Genomic DNA, 23874 nt, shown 5'->3' with positions numbered 1-23874 from the left:
AACTGTAATGAACTTATCCTCTGCAACAGAGGTACCTCTGGGTGTCACGCTCGTCGTAAGGATGTGACCAAGGTGCAGCGGGAATGTGTATGCTCATCTTCTTTTATTTAATGAGAAGAAAACGAAACAAAACACTTAATCAAAACAACAACGAAAAACAGTCCTGTGAGACATACAGCTACACATGGAACAACTACCCACAAAAACCCATGAAAAAAAACACCCCTACTAAATAGGAACTTCAATTAGAGGCAACAAGAAACAGCTGCCTCCAATTGAAGGTCAAACCAATAAACTAAGCATAGAAATAGATAAAGTAGACACAGACATAGAAATAGACTAACATAGAACATTGCCCAACAAACCCCGAAACACATTAAACAAACACCCCCTGCCACGTCCTGACCAAACTACAATAACAAATAACCTCTTTACTGGTCAGGACGTGACGCTGGGTCTTCCTTTCCTGTGGCAGTCCTCATGAGAGACAGTTTCATCATAGCGCTTGAAGAAACTTTAAAAGTTCTTGATATTTTCCGCATTGACTGACCTTCATGTCTTAAAGTAATGATGGAATGTCGTTTCTCTTTGCTTATTTGAGCTGTTCTTGCCATAATATGGTCTTGGTCTTTTACCAAAAATGTATATCTTGTGTATACCGCCCCTACCTTGTCTAAACACAACTGATGGCTCAAACGCATTAAATTCCACAAGTTAATTTTTAACAAGGCACACCTGTTAATTGAAATGCATTCCATGTGACTACCTCATGAAGCCGGTTGAATAAAAACAGTGTGCAAAGCTGTCATCAAGGCAAAGGGTTTACTTTGAAGAATCTAACATATATTTTGATTTGTTTAACACTTTTTTGGTAATGAAATGATTCCATGTGTTATTTCATAGTTTTGATGTCTTCACTATTATTCTACAATGTAGAAAACAGTCAAATAAAATAAAAACCCTTGAATGAGTAGGTGTGTCCAAGCTTTTGACTGGTACTGTAGGTCCTGGATGTCAGGAAGCTTGGCCCCAGTGGTGCACTGGACCGTACGCACTACCCTCTGTAGCGCATTACGGTCAGTTGCCGAGCAGTTGCCATAGGAGACAGTGATGCAACCGGTCACGATGCTCTTGATGGTGCAGCTGTAGAACTTTGAGGATCTCGGGTCCCATGCCGAATCTTTTCAGTGTCCTGAGGGGGAAAAGGTGTTGTCGTGCCCTCTTCAAAACTCTCTTGGTGTGTTTGGACCATGATAGATTGTTGGTGATGTGGACACCAAGGTACTGGATGAGCAATTTCTTGTTTGCTTTTGGCCGTATACAGCTCGTTGAGTGCGGTCTTAGTGCCAACATCGGTTTGTGGTGGTAAATAGACGGCTACGAATAATATAGATGAAAACTCTTGGTAGATAGTGTGGTCTACAGCTTATCATTAGGTATTCTACCTCAGGCGAGCAATACCTCGAGACTTCTTTAATATTAGACATTGCGCACCAGCAGTTATTGACAAATAGACACACACCCCCGCCCCGTGTCTTACCAGACGCAGCTGCTCTGTCCTGCAGATGCACAGAGAAGCCAGCCAGCTCTATATTATCGGTGTCGTTGTTCAGCCACGTCTCAGTGAAACATAAAATATTACACAGTCTTTAATGTCCCGTTGGTAGGATAGTCTTAATCGTAGATCGTCCAGTTTGTTTTCCAATGATTGCATATTGGCCAATAATACAGCGGGTAGTGGTGGTTTACCTACTCGTCTGCGAATTCTTCTCTGTCTTTTCTTCACTCGGATGACAGGGATTTGGGCCTTGTCTCGACAAAGCAGTATATCCTTTGCGTCGGGCTCATTAAAGAAAAAAATCTTTGTCCAGTTCGAGATGAGTAATCGCTTTTCTGATGTCCAGAAGCTCTTTTCGGTCATAAGAGACAGTAGCAGCAACATTATGTACAGAATGAGTTACAAACAATGCGAAAAAACTAACAAAATAGTACAGTTGGTTAAGAGCTCGTAAAACGGCAGCCATCCCCTCTGGCGCCTTTATCCCAAGGCTTTCATAGTCGAATTGCTGCGAAGAAACCACTACTAAAGGACACCAATAAGAAGAAAATGCTTGCTTAGGCCAACACGAGCAATGGACATTAGACCGGTGGAAATCTGTCCTTTGGTCTGATGAGTCCAAATTTGAGAATTTTGGTTCCAACCGCCGTGTCTTTGGGAGACGCAGAGTAGGTGAACGGATGATCTGAGCATGTGTGGTTCCCACTGTGAAGCATGGAGGAGGAGGTGTGATGGTGTGGGGGTACTTTGCTGGTGACACTGTCAGTGATTTATTTAGAATTCAAGGTACACTTAACCAGCATGGCTACCACAGCATTCTACAGCGATACACCATGCCATCTGGTTTGCGCTTAGTGGGACTATCATTTGTTTTTCAGTAGGATAATAACCCAACACACATCAAGGCTGTGTAAGGGCTATTTAACCAAGAAGGAGAGTGATGGAGTGCTGCATCAGATGACCTGGCCTCCACAATCACAAGACCTCAACCCAATTGAGATGGTTTGGGATGAGTTGGACCACAGAGTGAAGGAGAAGCAGCCAACAAGTGCTCAGCATATGTGGGAACTCCTTCAAGACTGCATTCCAGGTGAAGCTGGTTGAGAGAATGCCAAGAGTGTGCAAAGCTGTTATCAAGGCAAAGGGTGGCTACTTTGAAGAATCTGAAATATATTTAGATTTGTTCAACACTTTTTTCATTACTACATGATTCCATGTGTGTTATTCCATAGTTTTTATGTCTTCACTATTATTGTACAATGTAGAAAATAGTACAAATAAATACAAATCTGCTGGAGGTCTTCATGGTGGACATTGCCAAATTTGCCTGCAGAAAAAGGAGGACAAAGTATAAGAAGTGGCATGAGAGGTGACAGGTGAAAGTTGAGAGAGCTGAATGAACACTCAGGGAAGACTAAGTGAGACTAAAATTACTGGGGTGGAGGTATTTAATCTGAGACACATCGGGCAACTGTCAGCTACAGTCCCGGCAGTGTGTTCCAGGTATCACCTGCTGGGTGGTTGTGAGTGGTGGGCATCTTTCCAGATTCAATATGTCAAATCTGGGATGGCCGTTTGGAATAGTTTCACACCCTTGAGCCAATCTGTGGCACTGAAGAGGTTTGAATGCAAACTCGTTTAGTTGTAATCTCATAGGAATGCTAAAAGAAGGGAAATCTAATCTACCTAAGGAACATGAGTGTTTTTAGTTAATACCTTGTCAATGTTTTTTAGTTTATACACATGAAATATTGCAAATTTCTATTTTAAACTGACATATGAATCATGCTATTATCAGACTTGATATTCAAGATGGCTTCAGCGACCATGTTGTTGTGCTTGAACTAGATTCTTGTGTGTGCAGCTTAAAGTTACATCGTTGATCCTTGCATCACAGTTTACATGAAATGTTACTGATTGTTCAGTAACCTTTCAAAATTAAGCTAATGTCTAAGATTCAAGCTAATGCCTAAGCATAAACAATGAATGAAGTTAACATGTAGCTATCTGAGATAGAGGGATGACTATTGTCACGCCCTGACCTGAGAGAGACGTTTTTCTCTGTTTAGTTAGGTCAGGGTGTGACATGGGGTGGGCATTCTGCGTCATATTTCTATGTTTTTTTTTTCTTTGATTGGCCTGGTATGGTTTCCAATCAGAGGCAGCTGTCTATCGTTGTCTCTGATTGGGAATCATACTTAGGCAGCCCTTTTTCCCTCCTTCAGTGTGGGATCTTGTTTTTTTTTTGTCAGCTCAGTAAGCATGCAGAATGTGACGTTAGTTTGTTCTTTGTTAGTTATTTTGTTTGAGTGTTCTGAGTTACAATAAATATGAGCCCTTTCCATGCTGCACCTTGGTCTACTCATTTTGACGATTGTCACATCTATATTGATATTACTTAAGGCAGTAATTGTGCAAATTAATAACTTTTGAAATGGTAGTATCCCCTGCTCAAAAATGTATTTGTAGCAGTTGCGTCTGACTACTTTGTATCATGCACTGACTTAAATACGTAAGAAAATACAAAGGCATTTTTTATTCTCATTACTACAGTACTTTGATCATATGCTGGTATAACTTACAATATTATTTAAATAGTTTTCTTTCCAAAAAATTGTCATTAAGTAGGCTACGTTAAAAAGCAGATTTTCTGTGTTGGAATGCTGTAGCCTACGCACACTCACTAGACTATATACAAACCATATAAATGCACACTCACACACACTACATTGACACTCCCACACAAAACCCTCACACATTGACATACAAACACACAACACACATGCAGACCGACACAACACACATTCATACACACACATTACACGCATCCTTTGCTGCTGCTGGTCTGTTCTTTATTTTAGTCTTATTATTATTATGAATATTATTATTATCTATCCTGATGCCTAGTCACTTCACCCTGCCTTCATGTACACATCTACCTCAAATACCGAGGTGGGGTTTTAGAAGTGTTTTTTTTTTCTCCAATTCCTGCTTTAGCCCCAAATACGAGTCAACAACATTATTTGGGTATGAGTTAACTGAATATTAACTTTTAAAAGTGAGATTTCACTAGACAGTTACTTGCTTTTAAGAGCGACTGCCCCTTAAAAGCAATTTCTCATTTGAAAACGGCCAATGTGGCATAGATATGAGTCAGAAACATTTATTCTATTGTAAAAATTGACTACAAGGTATATCATTTTGGTCATGAAGTCAGTCTCGTGCAAAACAGAGATTTGCGAAGTTATAGAGAAAAAAATTGACACAGATTGAAGGGTACCATAACAGTTTTCATTGTGTTCTGTTTATTTTAATCCTGTGCACATACCCACAGCTGGCAGCACCCAAGTAATCATCAATTCAGAGAGCAGCTGCACAACTTGCTTTGACATTCGATATCCCTATGGGGCAAGTTATGGAGCATCAGTAAATAACACAATGTACATGAGACAATATAAAAAAATGTCAATAGCTCCAAATTTCTAAGATTTAAAAACCTCAAACCAACTATAAATTGTAGAAATTCATAAACAAATATTGAAAGCATTTAATGATACAACTGAAAGATGTGCAACATTGACGGTCCCTAACTAGCCCCAGTTACTGATGTTAGTTCATCATGAGACGCCATACGAACAAAGACAGTATTACTTCCCTAAAATAGTCTGAATGAATCTATGATCATTTAAGCAACCTGTAATTCATTTTGACATTTTTGCCGAGGAGGTTTTAGTCGTGAAATTTTACATCTACCTAAGGTTCTTGGTGCAGTATTTCTCAAGTAAAGAAAATTGAAACTTGTCTTATGTAAAGAAAGTCAGATCCGCTGTGCTGATGGGCAGGTATTATGATACTGATGGTTTGTCGAGACTGATGGTTTGTACCATTGTGGCTACCATTTCAGCTCAATCTAGTTGTCGTGTCGAGGATAACAGTTGTTGACAACTGTAGAATTTTAGCTAAGCCTTACCCTAACCATTTTTCTAACCTTAACATCAGTCTCCTAACCTGCCACATTAGTTATCCTAACCTGCCTGGTTAGGTCTCATAACCTGTCAAGTTAGTTCTTCTAACCTGCCAAATGAATTCTTCTAACCTGCTATGTAAACAAACCACCAGTGCCGACAAACCATCCGTCTCACTGTGGTGTGTTCTGCCGTTGTATTGGATAGAGCGCAATTTTGACACTAGAATAAATGTTTCTGACTAATATCGATGCAACATGGGCCGTTTTCTATTAGAGAAGTTGTTTATTGCTTCCAGTTGCGCTTTAAACCTCTTCAGGATCAGACACTTATTTCAATTTTCGCCTAAAATGACATACCCAAATCTAACTGCCTGTAACTCAGGCCCTGAAGCAAGGATATGCATATTCTTGGTACCATTTGAAAGGAAACACTTTGAAGTTTGTGTGAAAGGAATGTAGGAGAATATAGCACAATAGATCTGGTAAAAGATAATACAAAGAAAAAAAACAACCATTCTTTTACATTTTTTTGTACCTTCATCTTTGAAATGCAAGAAATGTATTATTCCAGCCCAGCTGCAATTTAGATTTTGGCCACTAGATGGCAGCAGTGTATGTGCAAAGTTTTAGACTGATCCAATGAACCATTCTATTTCTGTTCAAAATGTTGTATCAAGACTGCCCAAATGTGCCTAATTGGTTTATTAATAACTTTCATGTTCAAAACTGTGCACTCTCCTCAAACAATAGCATGGCATTCTTTCACTGTAAAAACTACTGTAAATTGGACAGTGTAGTTAGATTAACACGAATGTAAGCTTTCTGCCAATATCAGATATGTCTATGTCCTGGGAAATGTTCTTGTTAATTACAACCTCATTTTAGACTACGTTAGCTCAACGTCCGACAGGGGACCCACCGACTGAAGAAGTTTTAATGGCCAAGCCAAAAAACGAGGAAGTTCAGCCCCCTTTAAAGTGGTCTTGCAATACATTATATGTCCTCTGGGTGACAGTGTACTCCAATTCCTTGTTTCCATGAGCATCATGAGAAAGTGTGCAGCCAAGATTGAAATTGCACTAAGGGAAGTTCCTCCACGACAGTAGGCCCCTACCTATCAGTATTGATGCAAGTGGTGTGGTCAAGTGTTCACTCCCTGAATACTGTTATTGTTTGTCAGCAGGTACATGTTCTATATTAAACATGATGATTTCTAGAATCTCTTTTTGTACGGCTGATTCTATTGATCATAGATCTAAGGAGGTATCTGGGGAGGTATTGGCATCAATCAACTACTATAACCAATTGCATTGAACTGAATGTCAGAGCCACCTTGATGCACCTCTTTGTGGTTATTTTATGACTAAATAATGACTGCAACATCCTATAACTAATTCTGATTATAATTAAGATTTGTGATGAGACAATTGATGCACCGTATGTTATGCAGCCAGGTAAAATGCATTAAGCATGGTAGGCTATATAATGACTAATTACCCAGTGCTTAGATTGTCCAGACAATTGGCTAAAGATTTGGAGAGTCGGATATATTACCAGACATAACATCATCTGATCATAGATAAGGGAGATAAAGGAGGAAATACCATCATTTTATTTTCAGTGTATACAATGCAGCTTAAAAGACTGTCATGCAGAATGTGGCCTACTATAAATGGTTCACTGAAAGTATTTTGGGCTAATATACAGTACCAGGGCTGCTTATAGAAATAGAGAACTGCACACTGTAGAAAAAAGGAATAGATTTAAAACTGAGGCTTGAAAGCAAAATAAAGATGTTAATTGAAGCAACATGATGCCAAAGAATATATTATAGTGTAAGAAAGTGCATAAATAAAAGGTGAAAACGAAACAAAAAGTATTTTGCCTCAGGCCATCATCAGTGTAAATTGTCAGCACACACACCTGTTTTCTATGTCAAGGATAATTGCATATGTCACATGATCAGGCAAGAAAATACACTATGGTTGCAGTCCAAACACTTAAGACACACCGTATCCCCTCAGCCCTCAAATTAAGTGGACACTTCTGATGACGTATTATGACATCTGACGAGTATACACTTGCAGGGCAAGGTGCGAGGAAGTGAGGGAGGAATTTTAAATGGACCACCCTTGGCTGAAAATTCGACACTTGTTCATCCCGCAATGATTGTGTTTTCAGCCAGGTAGCTTGATGGTGGTTTATATGCTCTACAGTCAATTATGAATGCATGTCTACTTATATGAAATATAATATTAATATACGCCTACTGTATGATAGCTAGCAAATTAATTAGCTAACTAATGTTAGCCTGCCTAGCTGGAACTTCTGAAGAAGGAAAACGTTTTATTTCTACAATTTCCAAAAGATAACCAAACAAAAACAGATTTACTTTTTACGAGACGTGTTTGTGCCGTCGTGCATTAGTAGCACAATTTCTAACTTATTTGTATTCGTTTTTACTTACACTTGTATGCTGACTTCTCCATTGATGTTGTTTTTAAGTTTTCGCTGACTTTTCTTATCGGGTGTACAATCGTCACAAATTTAATTATGGGGAATTTCAGGCCACAGAGTGAACATAATTGTACACTCACAAAGCCGACTAAAAACGAGGGCTGAGGGGCTTACGTTGCAAACTTCCCTTGCTTGGCTAATCATTTGGACCACCCGCCAATATGGCAACGGGGATTCCCCCAAGGGTAAGTGGACAAGGGTGTGTCTTTTAAGTGTTTCGACCGCAGCCTACATATACAAAAGTATGTGGACACCACTTCAAATTAGTGTATTCAGCTATTTTAACCACACTCATTGCTGACAGGTGTATAAAATTGAGCACACAGCCATGCAATTTCATTTCAAACATTGGCAGTTGAATGGCCTTACTGAAGAGCTCAGTGACTTTCAACGTGCCGCCGTCATAAGATGTCACCTTTCCAACAAGTCAGTTAGTCACATTTCCGCCCTGCTAGAGCTGCCCCGGTCAACTAAGTGCTGTTATTGTGATGTGGAAATGTCTAGGAGCAACAACGGCTCAGCCACGAAGTGGTAGGCCACAAAAGGTCACAGAACGGGAGAGTCGAGTACTGAAGCACATAGCGTGTAAAAATCATCTCTCCTCGATTGCAACACTCACTACCGAGTTCCAAGCTGCCTCTGGAAGCACAATAACTGTTCGTCGGGAGCTTTATGAAATGGGTTTCCATGGCCGAGCAGCCACACACAAGCCTAAGATCACCATACGCAATGACAAGCGTTGGCTGGAGTGGTGTAAAGCTCATCGCCATTAGACTCTGGAGTAGTGGAAACTCGTTCACTAGAGTGATGAATCACGCTTCACCATCTGGCAGTCCGACGGTTGAATCTGGGTTTGGCGGATGCCAGGAGAACGCTACCTGCCCGAATACATAATGCCAATTGTAAAGTTCGGTGGAGGAGGAATAATGGTCTGGGTCTTTTTTTCCATGGTTCAGGCCCTGTAGTTCCAGTGAAGAAAAACCTTAACGCTACTGCATACAATGACATTGTAGACAAACTTTGTGGCAACAGTTTGTGAAAGACCCTGTCCTGTTTTAGCATGACAATGCCCCTGTACACAAAGAGAGGTCCATACAGATTTTTTTCTTCTAGATCTGTGTGGAAGAACTTGACTGGCCTGCACAGAGCCCTGACCTCAATCCCAACGAACACCTTTGGGATGAATTGGAACGCCGACTGTGAGCCAGGCCTAATCGCCCAGCATCAGTGCCCGACCTTACTAATGCTCTTGTGGCTGAATGGAAGCAAGTCGCCGCAAAAATGTTTCAACATCTAGTGGAAAGCCTTCCCAGAAGTGTGGAGGCTGTTATAGCAGCAAACGGGGACCAACTCTATGATTTTGGAAAGAGATGTTCGACGAGCAGGTGTCCACATACTTTTGGTCATGTAGTGTACATCAGAAACTCTATAAATCAGTAACTAGTACAATAGAATGCATGATCTAGATTATATACTAAATATACAAAAGCAGACAGAGAAACAGCATAAATTATTGCTTATAAATACCATGCGAACATTTCCTCAGAATGTCTGTAATAAAGCCCTTTTGTGGGAAAAACTAAGTCTGATTGGCTGGGCCTGGCTACTACTTATACAGCCTATTTATATATATATCTAGCCAATTTAATATAATGTAGTTGATAGCCGAAAAAACATTAAATTAAAATGTATCTGTTGGAATGTGCAATAATAGGCTTAGTAAATGGGCCATCTACTGGTCTGTCACATATAGCATGGAGATGAGATGTTGAATCATGACCATCCCATTTAGCCAGCCTAACTAAACTGACATCAAAGGTTTTGAAAGTTCATTTCCGAAAACGTACCTAGGTGTTTTGATTCAAATGCATATTGTAATTCAATGAAACGTAGTAGTCTCAACCGCAAAAGAAACTAGACTGCAGAAAACGGAATTTGTCGAGATCTGTGTGTTGCTTTCAAAAGTTGCTGTTACGAATTGCTGTGTCGGGACCCGGTTTGGCCCAAGAGGAAAGGTGATATTTTTGTATATATTTTTTCCTCTCCCATTTTAGGGGTGGGAAAATGATTTCCCTTTTCCATCCGCACTATAGTACAGTAAAGAGCGAGAGGCCTGTGAGGATCGCTCATGTAAACTAAACGGTGTTTGGAACGGAGTGGTGAAACAAAATTTCAAATTTCGTGAAAACCTTTAGAACGCAGCGAGGATCACTTTCATTGTTGTCGACATTCTTCCGGGCATGAAGGACCAAATCCGCCTGGGTTAAGGGGCGAATCGGATGTGAATTTTACCATGAAAACATTTTGGAAGGTAAATAAGCGACCAACTTCGAGAGAAACCAAGCTTCATTTGAGAGAACTTAATGAAAAGAACTAAAACAAGGAATCTTCAGAACGATTAGACCAATCGTGTCAAGACATTGGTCGAGTTACTAACTTTGTGCAGTGTTATTTCACATGGAAACAAATGAACAATGCCAGTGCTAATATTTTCCCGGTAGTCTATTGACAAAGACGGATGCAGGCAGCGGCAGGCGATGCCCATGATAGTGTTCGCAATTAATGTTTCTCCTAAAAATATTGAGAGGTTAACGTTTTATTTTGTAGTAACATTTCACCATACTCAAGAGTTATCAATGTATCATTGGCAATGCGTTATTTCATGCACGCCCCCGTAATGGTGTTTACTGTCACCTCTGATTTCTTCTGTCTGGAACAATTGTTTTACATCAATATTTGAAAAAACTAAATACACCAAAGAATTGAAGTCTACACTGTGGAATCACCCATATTTTCTTATTTTTATGGATTAAACGAATTTGAATCGTTGTGGAACGCCCTTGGACGGACATCGAAAGACAAGACGAAGCCATTCTCCAAAATACCGTTTGTCATTTTGGTGAAAATGCTAAGGTCAGTTGGATAAAATCCGTGTGGAAAAAAACAACGGAAGCCCAATGAGCGAGACACAGTCAACACTCACTGACAGGTAAGCAATATCTCTCTCCTACGATGCATGAATGGTAGGTCAACTCCTATACTGCTTATGCCGTTGCATTTCTCCCTTCCCAAGGCTACGTATTGGTATTTTAATGTAACTAGCAGCATATTGTCATGTAGCCTAGCAATGCACATGATGGAATTTGGCCATGTCATGTTTTCAGGCCAGTGGACCAACGCGTTTGTTATGAAACCCCATGTCCTTTTTACTTTCTAATATTATTAGATGTGTCTGATTTTCTCCTACCCCAGTCATAGACAATGTAGTATCTTCTGACAGGGGGAGTTTTGTTTCGAGCCCTGACACTTGCTCTAAACATAACACGCATTGCTTGCGGTACGTTATTGGAAAAAGGCAGTGGTCGAAAAAGTACCCAATTGTCATACCTGATTAAAAGTAAAAATACCTTCATAGAAAATGACTCAAGTGAAAGTCACTCAGTAAAATACTACTTCAGTAAAAGTATTAGGTTTTAAATATACTTAAGTATCAAAAGTCAAAGTCAAAATAATTTCAAACTCCTTATATTAAGCAAACCAGATGGCACAGTTATCTTGTATTTTTTAATTTACGGATAGCCAGGGGCACACTCAAGGCAACATTTACAAACTAGGCAATTGTGTTTAGTGAAGATCAAAGGCAGTCAGTTGGCATGACCAGGGAGGTTCTCTTGATAAGTATGTAAATTAACCATTTTCCTGTCCTGCAAAGCATATCCAAAATGTAATGAGTACTTTTGGGTGTCAAGAAAAATGAAGGGAGTAAAAAGTACATAATTTTCTTTGGGAATGTAGTGGAGTAAAAATGGTCAATTGAAATAGTGAAGTACAGATACCTCCTATTTAAGTAGTACTTTGAAGTACTTAGTACTTAGAAATGTCCTTGTTTTTGAAATTAAAGCAAAACCAATGTCCATTAAAATAACATCAAATTGATCAGAAATAACGTGTAGACATTGTTATTGTTGTAAATGACTATTGTAGCTGGAAACAGCAGATTTTTCTTTTTCTTTTTATGGAATATCTACAGTTGAAGTCGGAAGTTTACATACACTTAGGTTGGAGTCATTCAAACTCATTTTTCAACCACTCCACAAATCTCTTGTTAACAAACTATAGTTTTGGCAAGTCGGTTAGGACATCTATGTTGTGCATGACAGGTCATTTTTCCAACAGTTGTTTACAGACAGATTATTTCACTTATAATTCACTGTATCACAATTCCAGTGGGTCAGAAGTTTGCATACACTAAATTGACTGTGCCTTTAAACAGCTTGTAAAATTCCAGAAAATGATGTCATGGCTTTAGAAGAGGCCTTTAGAAGGCCTACAAACCTGACTTGGTTACACCAGCTCTGTCAGGAGGAATGGGCCAAAATTCACCCAATTTATTGTGGGAAGCTTGTGGAAGGCTACCCGAAACGTTTGACCCAAGTTCAACAATTATAAGGCAATGCTATCAAATACTAATTGAGTGTGTGTAAACTTCTGACCCCCCCCCTGGAAATGTGATGAAAGAAAGAAATAATTATCTACTATTATTCTGACATTTCACATTCTTAAAATAAAGTGGTGATCCTAACTGACCTAAGACAGTGAATTTTTACTAGGATTAAATGTCAGGAATTGTGAAAAATGGAGTTTAAATGTATTTGGCTAAGGTGTATGTAAACTTCTGACTTCAACTGTGTGTCTGTAAACACTCCAGCCAGCTGGTCTGCGCATGCTCTGAGGACGCGGCTAGGGATTCTGTTTAAATGTCTTACTTACGTCGTCCACGGAGAACGAGAATCCACAATCCTTGGGAGCGGGCTGAGTCGGTGGCACTGTGTTATCCTAAAAGCGGGTGACGGGGTTTTAGTTTGTCTGGAAATGAGACGTCGGTGATGTGGCTGGTTTCCCTTTGTAATCTGTGATTGTCTGTAGACCCTGCCACATACGTCTCGTGTCTGAGCCGTTGAATTGCGACTACATATTGTCTCTGTCCTGACATTTTGCCTGTTTGATTGCCTTACAGAGGGAATAACTACACTGTTTGTTTTCTGAATAACTACAGTGTTTGTATTCCCAGTCACTTTGCCATGGTTAAATGCGGTGGTTTGTGCTTTCAGTTTTCCGTGAATGCTGCCGTCTATCCACGGTCCTTCTGTAAGGCTCTCCCATCTCCACAGAGGAACTTTGGAGCTCTGTCAGTGACCATTGGGTTCTTGGTCACCTCCCTGACCAAGGCCTTTCTACCTCGATTGCTCAGTTTGGTTGTGTGCTTAGGGTCGTTGTCCTGTGTTTTTTTTATATATATATAAAAAAAAAAAAAATATCTAAGATAAAGCAAAGCTATATATATATATATATATATATATATATTAGTCAATAATACAATAGAAAAGGTCTATATACAGTGTGTTCAAATGAGGTAGGATAAGGGAGGTAAGGCAATAAATAGGACATAGTGGTGAAATAATTACAATATAGCAATTAAACACGACAAGCGCTTCGCGAAAAAAGCACTGTTAACTTCTTGCATATAGCCAAAAGCCAATGGAACAGCAGGGCGCAAAATTCTAAACATCAAAAATCGAATCATTTCAATTTCTCAAACATATGACTATTTTACACCATTTTAAAGATACACTTCTCCTGAATCCAACCACGTTGTCTGATTTCAAAAAGGCTTTACAGCGAAAGCAAAACATTAGAGTATGTTAGGACACCACCTAAACAAGAAAAGCCACAGCCATTTTCCTAGCAAGGAGATGTGTCACAAAAACCCCAAATCCAGCTAAAATGAAGCACTAACCTTTGACGATCTTCATCAGTTGACACTCCTAGGACATCATGTTACACAATACATGTATGTTTTGTTCGATCAAGTTCATATTTACATCCAAAAACAGCATTTTACGTTGGCGCGTGATGTTCAGAAAATGATTAGCCTCCAAAACTTCCGGTGAATGACCACAATGTGCACATTCATTTACAGAAATACTCATCATAAACGTTGACAAAATATATAACAATTATTTAAAGAATTATAGATTTACTACCTCTTAATGCAACCACTGTGTCAGATTTCAAAATAACTTTACGGAGAAAGCACATTGTTCAATATTCTGAGTACATAGCTCAACCATCAATGCAAGCTATACAGTTAGCCGTCAAGCCACGGCATTGTCAAAACTCTAAAATACTGTTATAAATATTTTCTTACATTTGCTGATCTTCGGCGGAATGCACTCGGAAGGACTCCTACTTCCACAAGAAATGTTCATTTGTTCGATAAAGTCCATAATTTATGTCCAAATACCTCCGTTTTGTTGGCGCGTCCAGAACACTATTCCAAAAGGCACGATTGGGGGCACAAATCAATAGACGAAAAGGTCAAAAGTTACATTACCGTTTGTAGAAACATGTCAAACGCTGTTTCCAATCAAACCTTAGGGTGTTTTTAACATAAACGATTGATAATATTCCAACCGGAAAATAGCGTATTCATTACAGAAGAAAAATAAAAATGCTATCCATGCGTGAACGCGCATGAAGTAACTTCATGACCTCAGACAGTACACTGCTTGAACCGGCTGTTATTCGGTCAAAATTCACCATAGAAGACTCAAACAACTTTGTAAAGACTGTTGACATCTAGTGGAAGGCTTAGGAAGTGCAAGTTGACCCCACAGACACGGTAGTTTCAATAGAAAATGGTCTGAAAGACTACAATTCTCAGACTTCCCACTTCCTGGTTGGATTTTTCTCAGGTTTTTACCTGCCATACTCACAGACATCATTCAAACAGTTTTAGAAACTTCAGAATGTTTTCTATCCAAATCTACTAATAATATGCAAATATTTGACTCTGGGCCCGAGTAGTAGGCCGTTTTAATTTGGGTACGTTTTACATCCGGCTGTGAAAATACTGCCCCTATAGCGAAGGTGTTAAATCATCACCCGTTTGTGCAAGTAGGCTGTGATTCGATGAGAAATTAACAGGCACCACATTAATTATATGCAACGCAGGACAAGCTAGATAAACTAGTAATATCAGCAACCGTGTGATTATGTTAATATTGATTGATTGTTTTTCATAAGATAAGTTTAATGCTAGCTAGCAACTTACCTTGGCTTCTTGCTGCACTCGCGTAACAGGTAGTCAGCCTGCCACACAGTCTCCTCGTGGAGTGCAATGTAATCGGCCACAATTGGTGTCCAAAAATGCAGATTGTTATGAAAACTTGAAATCGGACCTAATTAATCGGCCATTCCGATTAATCGGTCGAACCTCTAATGGGTAGTATATGGTGCTTTGGTGACAAAACGGATGGCACTGTGATAGCAAATTGGATGCCGTCTGAGTAGAGTGTTGGAGGCTATTTTGTAAATGACATCGCCCAAGTAAAGGATCGGTAGGATAGTCAGTTGGAGGCCACGGAAGGAGAGTTGTATGGCATTGAAGCTCGTCTGGAGGTTAGTTAACACAGTGTCCAAAGAAGGGCCAGAAGTATACAGAATGGTGTCGTCTGCGTCGAGGTGGATGAGAGAATCACCAGCAGCAAGAGCGACATCATTGATGTATAGAGAGAAGAGAGTCGGCCCAAGAATTGAACCCTGTGGCACCCACATAGAGACTGCCAGAGGTCCGGACAACAGGCCCTCCGATTTGACACACTGAACTCTGTATGAGAAGTAGTTGGTGAACCAGGCGAGACAGTCATTTGAGAAACCAAGGCTGTTGAGTCTGCCGATAAGTGGTGAACTGTTGCAAGGTGAACCTGCGTGTTCTGGAGCAGACTTTCATCAATGATCTCTCTGTACTTTGCTCCGTTCATCTTTCCCTCGATCCTGACTAGTCTCCCAGTCCCTGCCGCTGAAAAATATCCCCACAGCATGATGCTGGCACCACCATGCTTCACCGTAGGACTGGTGCCAGGTTTCCTCCAGACGTGACGTTTGGCATTCAGGCCAAAGAGTTCAATCTTGGTTTCATCAGACCAGAGAATCTTGTTTCTCATGGTCTGAGAGTCCTTTAGGTGCGTTTTGGCAAACTCTAAGCGGGCTGTCATGTGCCTTTTACTGAGGAGTGGCTTCCGTCTGGCCACTCTAGCATAAAGGCCTGATTGGTGGAGTGCTCCAGAGATGGGAGAACCTTCCAGAATGACAACCATCTCCACAAAGGAACTCTAGGTCACCTCCCTGACCAAGGCCCTTCTCCCCTGATTGCTCAGTTTGGCCGGGCGGCCAGCTCTCGGAAGCTCTGAAATGGCTTGAGTCTATTAGTATTCAACCCCTTTGTTATGGCAAGCCTACAGGAGTAAAAAGTTGCTTAACAAGTCACTTAATAAGTTGCATGGACTCAATAATAGTGTTTAACATGATTTTTGAATGACTACCTCATCTCTGTACCCCACACATACAACTATCTGTAAAGTTCCTTAGTCAAGCAGGGAAATTCAAACACAGATTTAAACACATACCAGGGAGATTTTCAAATGCTTCAAAGAAGTGCACCTATTTGTAGATGGGTAAAAAAAAGCAGACATTGAATATCCCTTTGAGCATGGTGAAGTTATTAATTATACTTTGCATGGTGTATCAATACACTCAGTCACTACAAAGATACAGGCGTCCTTCCTAAATTGGATGCCAGAGAAGAAGGAAACCGCTCAGGGATTTCACCATGAGGCCAATGGTGACTTTAAGTGACAGAGTATAATGGCTATGATAGGATAAAATTGAGGATGGATCAACATTGTATTTACTCCACAAGACTAAACTAAATGACAGAGTGAAAAGAAGGACGCCTGTACAGAATAAAAATATTCTAAAACATGCATCCTGTTTGCAACAAGGCACTAAAGTAATAATTCAAACAATGTGCTAAAGCAATTCACTTTTAGTCCTGAATACAAAGTGCTATGTTTGGGGCAAATCCATTGCAACACATTTGAGTACCACCATCCATATTTTTAAGCATAGTGGTGAATGCATCATGTTGTGGGTATTCGTGTAATGTGTAAGGAATGGGGAGTTATTCAGGATAGAAAAAGAAACGTCAATGACCAACAACCAATTTGACAAAGCTTGAAGAATAATGGTCAAAATCTTGCATAATCCAGGTGTAGAAAGCTCTTAGAGACTTTCCCATAAAGACTCACAGCTGTATATGCAGCAAAAGATGCTTCTACTATTGACTCAGGGGTGTGAATACTTATGTAAATTATATATTTCTGTATTTTCAATAAATTAGCAAAAATGTCTCTCTCTCATTTTGTCATTATGGGGTATTGTGTGTAGATGGGTGAGGTTTAAAAAAATATTTGATCCTTTGTGATTTAGGGCTGTAACAACAATGTGGAATAAGTCAAAAGGGTATGAATACTTTCTCAAAACACTGTCGATCCAAGTAGGCTAGATTTAAAATATAAAGATTAGCTGGTTACTCACTAGCAGTTGGGCTTGTGCTTGAGAGATTGTTTTTGAAATCTCTGTTAATTTTCTATAATGCCTGCTACCAGAAGTTGGTCATTATTAGTTGATGTGCATTAATAGCATTTCGCTACACCCGCAATAACATGTGTATGTGACCAATAAAATGTAATTTGCATGGTTCTGGTAAAAAAAAATACAAAAAGGGGTATTTTTATAGACTTGAAAGTAGAGGTCGACCGATTAATCGGAATGGCCGATTTTAATTAGGGCCGATTTTTCAAGTTTTCATAACAATCGGTAATCGGTATTATTGGACACCGATTTGCCGATTTATTTGTAAAAACAATTTTTTAATACATTTATTTTTTTGTACATTAAGTTATTTTTAAATTTGTTATTTTTTTGTTTAAATTTTTATATTTATTTTTTTATTTAACTAGGCAAGTCAGTTAAGAACACATTCATATTTTCAATGACGGCCTAGGAACGGTGGGTTAACTGCCTTGTTCAGGGGAAAAACTTCAATTTTTCAAACTAATGACTATTTTACACCATTTTAAAGACAAGACTCTCGTTAATCTAACCACACTGTCCGATTTCAAAAAGGCTTTACAACGAAAGCAAAACATTAGATTATGTCAGCAGAGTACCCAGCCAGAAATAATCAGACACCCATTTTTCAAGCTAGCATATAATGTCACATAAACCCAAACCACAGCTAAATGCAGCACTAACCTTTGATCTTAATCAGATGACAACCCTAGGACATTATGTTATACAATACATGCATGTTTTGTTCAATCAAGTTCATATTTATATCAAAAACCAGCTTTATACATTAGCATGTGACTAGCATGTGACTAGCATTCCCACCGAACACTGCCGGTGAATTTACTAAATTACTCACGATAAACGTTCACAAAAAACATAACAATTATTTAAAGAATTATAGATACAGAACTCCTCTATGCACTCGATATGTCCGATTTTTAAAATAGCTTTTCGGTGAAAGCACATTTTGCAATATTCTCAGTAGATAGCCCGGCATCACATGGCTAGCTATTTAGACACCCAGCAAGTTTAGCACTCACCAAAGTCAGATTTACTATAAGAAAAATGTTATTACCTTTGCTGTCTTCGTCAGAATGCACTCCCAGGACTTCTACTTCAATAACAAATGTTGGTTTGGTTCAAAATAATCCATAGTTATATCCAAACAGCGGCGTTTTGTTCGTGCGTTCAAGACACTATCCGAAAGGGTAAATAAGGGTGACGAGCATGGCGCAATTCGTGACAAAAAAATTCTAAATATTCCATTACCGTACTTCGAAGCATGTCAACCGCTGTTTAAAATCAATTTTTATGCAATTTTTCTCATAAAAAAGCGATAATATTCCGACCGGGAATCTGCGTTTAGGTAAACAGACGAAAGAAAATAAAGCATGGGGTCGACTCGGGCACGCGCCTAAGCCCATAGTACTCTGATCGGCCACTTGCCAAAAGCGATAATGTGTTTCAGCCAGAGGCTGCCTCGATATCGTTCAGCTTTTTCCCGGGCTCTGAGAGCCTATGGGAGCCGTAGGAAGTGTCACGTTAGAGCAAAGATCCTCAGTCTTCAATAAAAAGAGCCAAGATGAAACACAACTTGTCAAACAGGCCACTTCCTGCATGGAATCTTCTCAGGTTTTGGCCTGCCATTTGAGTTCTGTTATACTCACAGACACCATTCAAACAGTTTTAGGAACTTTAGGGTGTTTTCTATCCAAAGCCAATAATTATATGCATATTCTAGTTACTGGGCAGGAGTAGTAACCAGATTAAATTGGGTACGTTTTTTATCCGGCCGTGTCAATACTGCCCCCTAGCCCTAACAGTTTAACAAAAGTGCATTTGCGAAAAAGCACAATCATTGCACGACTGTACCTAACCATAAACATCAATACCTTTCTTAAAATCAATACACAGAAGTATACATTTTTAAACCTGCATATTTAGCTAAAAGAAATCCAGGTTAGCAGGCAATATTAACCAGGTGAAATTGTGTCACTTCTCTTGCGTTCATTGCACGCACAGTCAGGGTATATGCAATAGTTTGGGCCGCCTGGCTCATTGTGAACTAATTTGCCAGAATTTTACGTAATTATGACATAACATTGAAGGTTGTGCAATGTAACAGGAATATTTAGACTTAGGGATGCTACCCATTAGATAAAATACGGAACGGTTCCATATTTCACTGAAAGAATAAACGTTTTGTTTTCGAGATGATAGTTTCCAGATTCGACCATATTAATGACCTAAGGCTCGTATTTCTGTATGTTTATTATAATTAAGTCTATGATTTGATATTTGATAGAGCAGTCTGACTGAGCGGTGGTAGGCACCAGCATGCTCGTAAGCATTCATTCAAACAGCACTTTTGTGCGTTTTGCCAGCAGCTCTTCGCAATGCTTCAACATTGAGCTGTTTATGACTTGAAGCCTATCAACTCCTGAGATTAGGCTGGTCCTCCAATAATCGGTATCGGCGTTGAAAAATCATAATCGGTCGACCTCTACTTGAAAGTCAGATCAGTGATTATTAACTGTTTTGAGAAAATAATTAAATTATTAGTCGGTCTTATGGTTGAAGGCTTATATTTAGCCTAGGTATAATTTTACAAAGCCCTAAATTCATTAGATTATTCCGACTATTTGAAATGTAGTGTATTGATATTTAATTGTGCATCTAAGCTTATTTAGAGACACTACATGACCAAAAGTATCTAGATTATGTGGACACCTGCTAGTTGAACGTCTCATTCCAAAATCATGGAGTTGGTCCCCGTTTGCTGCTATAACAGCCTCCACTCTTCTGGGAAGGCTTTCCACTAGATGTTGGAACATTACTGCAGGGACGTGCTTCCATTCAGCCACGAGCATTAGTGAGGTCGGGCACTGATGCTTTGCGATTAGGCCTGGCTCGCAGTCGGTGTTCCAATTCATCCCAAAGGTGTTCAATGGGGTTGAGGTCAGGGCTCTGTGCAGGCCAGTCAGGTTCTTCCACACCGATCTCGACAAACAATTTCTGTATGGTTCTCGCTTTGTGCACGGGGGGCATTGTCATGCTAAAACAGGAAAGGGCCTTCCACAAAGTTGGAAGCACAGAATCGTCTAGAATGTCATTGTATGCTGTAGCATTTCGATTTCCCTTCACTGGAGCTAAGGGGCCTAACCCGAACCATGAAAAACAGCCCATACCATTATTCCTCCTCCAAACTTTACAGTTGGCACTATGCATTCGGGCAGGTAGCGTTCTCCTTGCATCAGCCAAACCCAGATTAGTCCGTTGGACTGCCAGAATGATGAAGCTTGATTCATCACTCCAGAGATCGCGTTTCCACTGCTCCATAGTCCAATGGCGGCGAGCTTTACATCACTCCAGCCAACGCTTGGCATTGCATATGGTGATCTTAGGCATGTGTGCAGCTGCTCGGCCATGGAAACCCATTTCATGAAGCTCCCGATGAACAGTTCTTGTGCTGACCTTGCTTTCAGAGGCAGTTTGGAACTCTGTAGTGAGTGTTGCAATAGAGGACAGATGATTTTTACGCCTTTCACCACTCGTCGATCCCGTTCTGTTAGCTTGTGTACCACTTTGCGGCTGAGCTGTTGTTGCTCCTAGATGTTTCCACTTCAAAATAACAGCAGTTACAGTTGACCGGGGCAGCTCTAGCTTTGCAGAAATTTGACTGACTTGTTGGAAAGGTGGCATCTTATGATGGTGCCATGTTGAAAGTCTGAGCTCTTCATTAAGGACATTCTGCTGCCAATGTTTGTCTATAGAGATTGCATGGCTGTGTGCTCGATATTATACACCTGTCAACAACGGGTGTGGCTGAAATAGCCGAATCCACTAATTTGAAGGGGTGGCCACATACTTTGTATAGATAATTTGTTGTGAATCACCGATTTTAAGTTTGAAAATAATTAGATACTGTATTATTTTTAGGCCATATCACCAGCCCTACTACAAGCAATCTTGCAACCTTACGGTTAACTAGTCCAACGCTCTAGCCACCTGCTTTACATTGCACTCCATGAGGAGCCTGCCTGTTACGCAAATGCAGTAAGAAGCCAAGGTAAGTTGCTAGCTAGCATTAAACTTATCTTATAAAAATCAATCAATCATAATTCACTTGTTAACTACACATGCTTGATGATATTACTAGTTTCTCTAGCCTGTCCTGCGTTGCATATAAACGCTTAGGTACACGTTGCTCCAACCATAAACATCAATGCCTTTCTTAAAATCAATACACAGAAGTATATATTTAGCTAAAAGAAATCCAGGTTAGCAGGCAATATTAACCAGGTGAAATTGTGTCATTTTGCGTTCATTGCACGCAGAGTCAGGGTATATGCAACAGTTTGGGCCGCCTGGCTCGTTGCGAAATAATTAGCCTGAATTTTACGTAATTATGACATAGGTTGTGCAATGTAACAGGAATATTTAGACTTCGGGATGCACGGTTCCGTATTTCACTGACAGGAAAAACGTTTTGTTTTCGAGATGATAGTTTCCGGATTCCGGATTCGACCAATGACCTAAGGCTCGTATTTCTGTGTGTTATTATTGTTATAATTAAGTCTATGATTTGATAGAGCAGTCTGACTGAGCGATGGTAGGCAGCAGCAGGCTCGTAAGCGTTCATTCAAACAGCACTTTCGTGCGTTTGCCAGCAGCCCTTCGCAATGCTTCAAGCATTGCGCTGTTTATGACTTCAAGCCTATCAACTCCCAAGATTAGGCTGGTGTAACCCATGTGAAATGGCTAGTTAGTTAGCCGGGTGCGCGCTAATAGCATTTCAAACGTCACTCGCTCTGAGACTTGGAGTAGTTGTTCCCCTTGCTCTGTATGGGTAACGCTGCTTCGAGGGTGGCTGTTGTCGATGTGTTCCTGGTTCGAGCCCAGGTAGGAGCGAGGAGAGGGACGGAAGCTATACTGTTACACTGGCAATACTACAGTGCCTATAAGAACATCCAATAGTCAAAGGTATATGAAATACAAATCATAAAGAGAGAAATATTCCTATAATTCCTATAATAACTACAACCTAAAACTTCTTACCTGGGAATATTGAAGACTCATGTTAAAAGGAACCACCAGCTTTCATATGTTCTCATGTTCTGAGCAAGGAACTTAAACGTTAGCTTTTTTACATGGCACATATTGCACTTTTGCGTTCTTCTCCAACACTTTGTTTTTGCATTATTTAAACCAAATTGAACATGTTTCATTATTTATTTGAGGCTAAATTGATTTTATTGATGTATTATATTAAGTTAAAATAAGTGTTCATTCAGTATTGTTGTAATTGTCATTATTACAAATAAATACATTTTAAAATTTGGCCGATATAATCGATATTGGCTTTTTTTGGGTCCTCCAATAATCGGTATCGGCGTTGAAAAATGATAATCGGTCGACCTCTACTACATACCATATTGGTGTCTGTCTGACAATGTTTCACCTAAGTACCAAGCCAACCTAGTTGTCGGGCAATCGGCTGCAGCCCCACTTCTTGTTTCCTTCACCTTTTCACTTGCGAACATACCGATTCCGAATAGATCTCCATTTTAGTTTATCGGCATCAGTCTTCAAATTTTGTGATTTATCTCCTTCCAGCTGTTATCTATAACCGACTACAACTGCATCGAAGGATTGCAGAGGTCATCGTATCGTCTCACGTTCTCGCACAGATCCTCCTCATCTGGGCAGAGACATAATTGAGCGTAGAAAATGTTGAAATAAAAGCACAAGGATGTAGAATAGCAGTAGCAGAAAAATAGCAGCTTGTCCATCTCTTCTGTGTTTATACCAGAAGGGATACTAGAAGAGATGAGATGTGATATAGACACAGGGCAGGATTTCCATTGCAAAACTCACTCAATACTGCCCCACATGTCTTCGCAAAGAATGTTACGTCGCGTCTCAATTTCCAGGTAGCAAAAAAATTGTTGAATGCCGGCGCACATTACAAGGAGCCGCCCCTTTGGTGAGAAACGACATTGCAACACTGCACTGCTCTCCGTACCTTTCGTCTCTGTAGTGTGTGAATTTACCTTAATGTTGTGGGTTATGCAGATATTCTGTGGTTTGCCTATAGCCAAAAGCCCCTTTTGTTGGCAGTGACTCCGGTATATCCTACCTCTTGTTGCCACCTGCAGAAATGCATGCCAGTGGGTGGAGCTCCTTCACAGTGCCTAAGCAGATGAGTTCCTCCACCTTCTGGCTCAACCCTGCTCATTTAAGCAGAGATTCTTGCAGGCTCCCAGGGAAGCGTGCACTACCCAGGGCCGGATACAAACATGAGCTGATGGGGTCTGACATGCAGTCAAGCCAGGAAGCAGGGTCACCATGATCATCT

General features: G+C 40.0%; 1 protein-coding gene across 2 annotated transcripts in view; it reads left to right on the top strand.

The window, feature by feature from the left end:
- Nucleotides 1-9933: 9933 nt before the first annotated feature.
- LOC106567565 (rho guanine nucleotide exchange factor 12) overlaps nt 9934-23874 on the top strand; it is a 143780-nt gene continuing 129839 nt past the window's right edge. For both annotated transcript variants that reach the window (XM_014137028.3, XM_014137024.3), the window contains exon 1: nt 9934-11031. In XM_014137028.3, coding sequence (XP_013992503.3) covers nt 11000-11031 — 32 coding nt within the window. In that variant the 5' untranslated portion in view covers nt 9934-10999. The remainder of the gene's footprint in view (nt 11032-23874) is intronic.

This window comes from Salmo salar, chromosome 13 (assembly GCF_965601325.2).
Source record: "Salmo salar chromosome 13, fSalSal1, whole genome shotgun sequence".
Lineage (NCBI taxonomy): Eukaryota > Metazoa > Chordata > Actinopteri > Salmoniformes > Salmonidae > Salmo > Salmo salar.
Note: the sequence above shows the minus strand (reverse complement) of the source record. Positions and strands in the feature narration are given on the sequence as shown.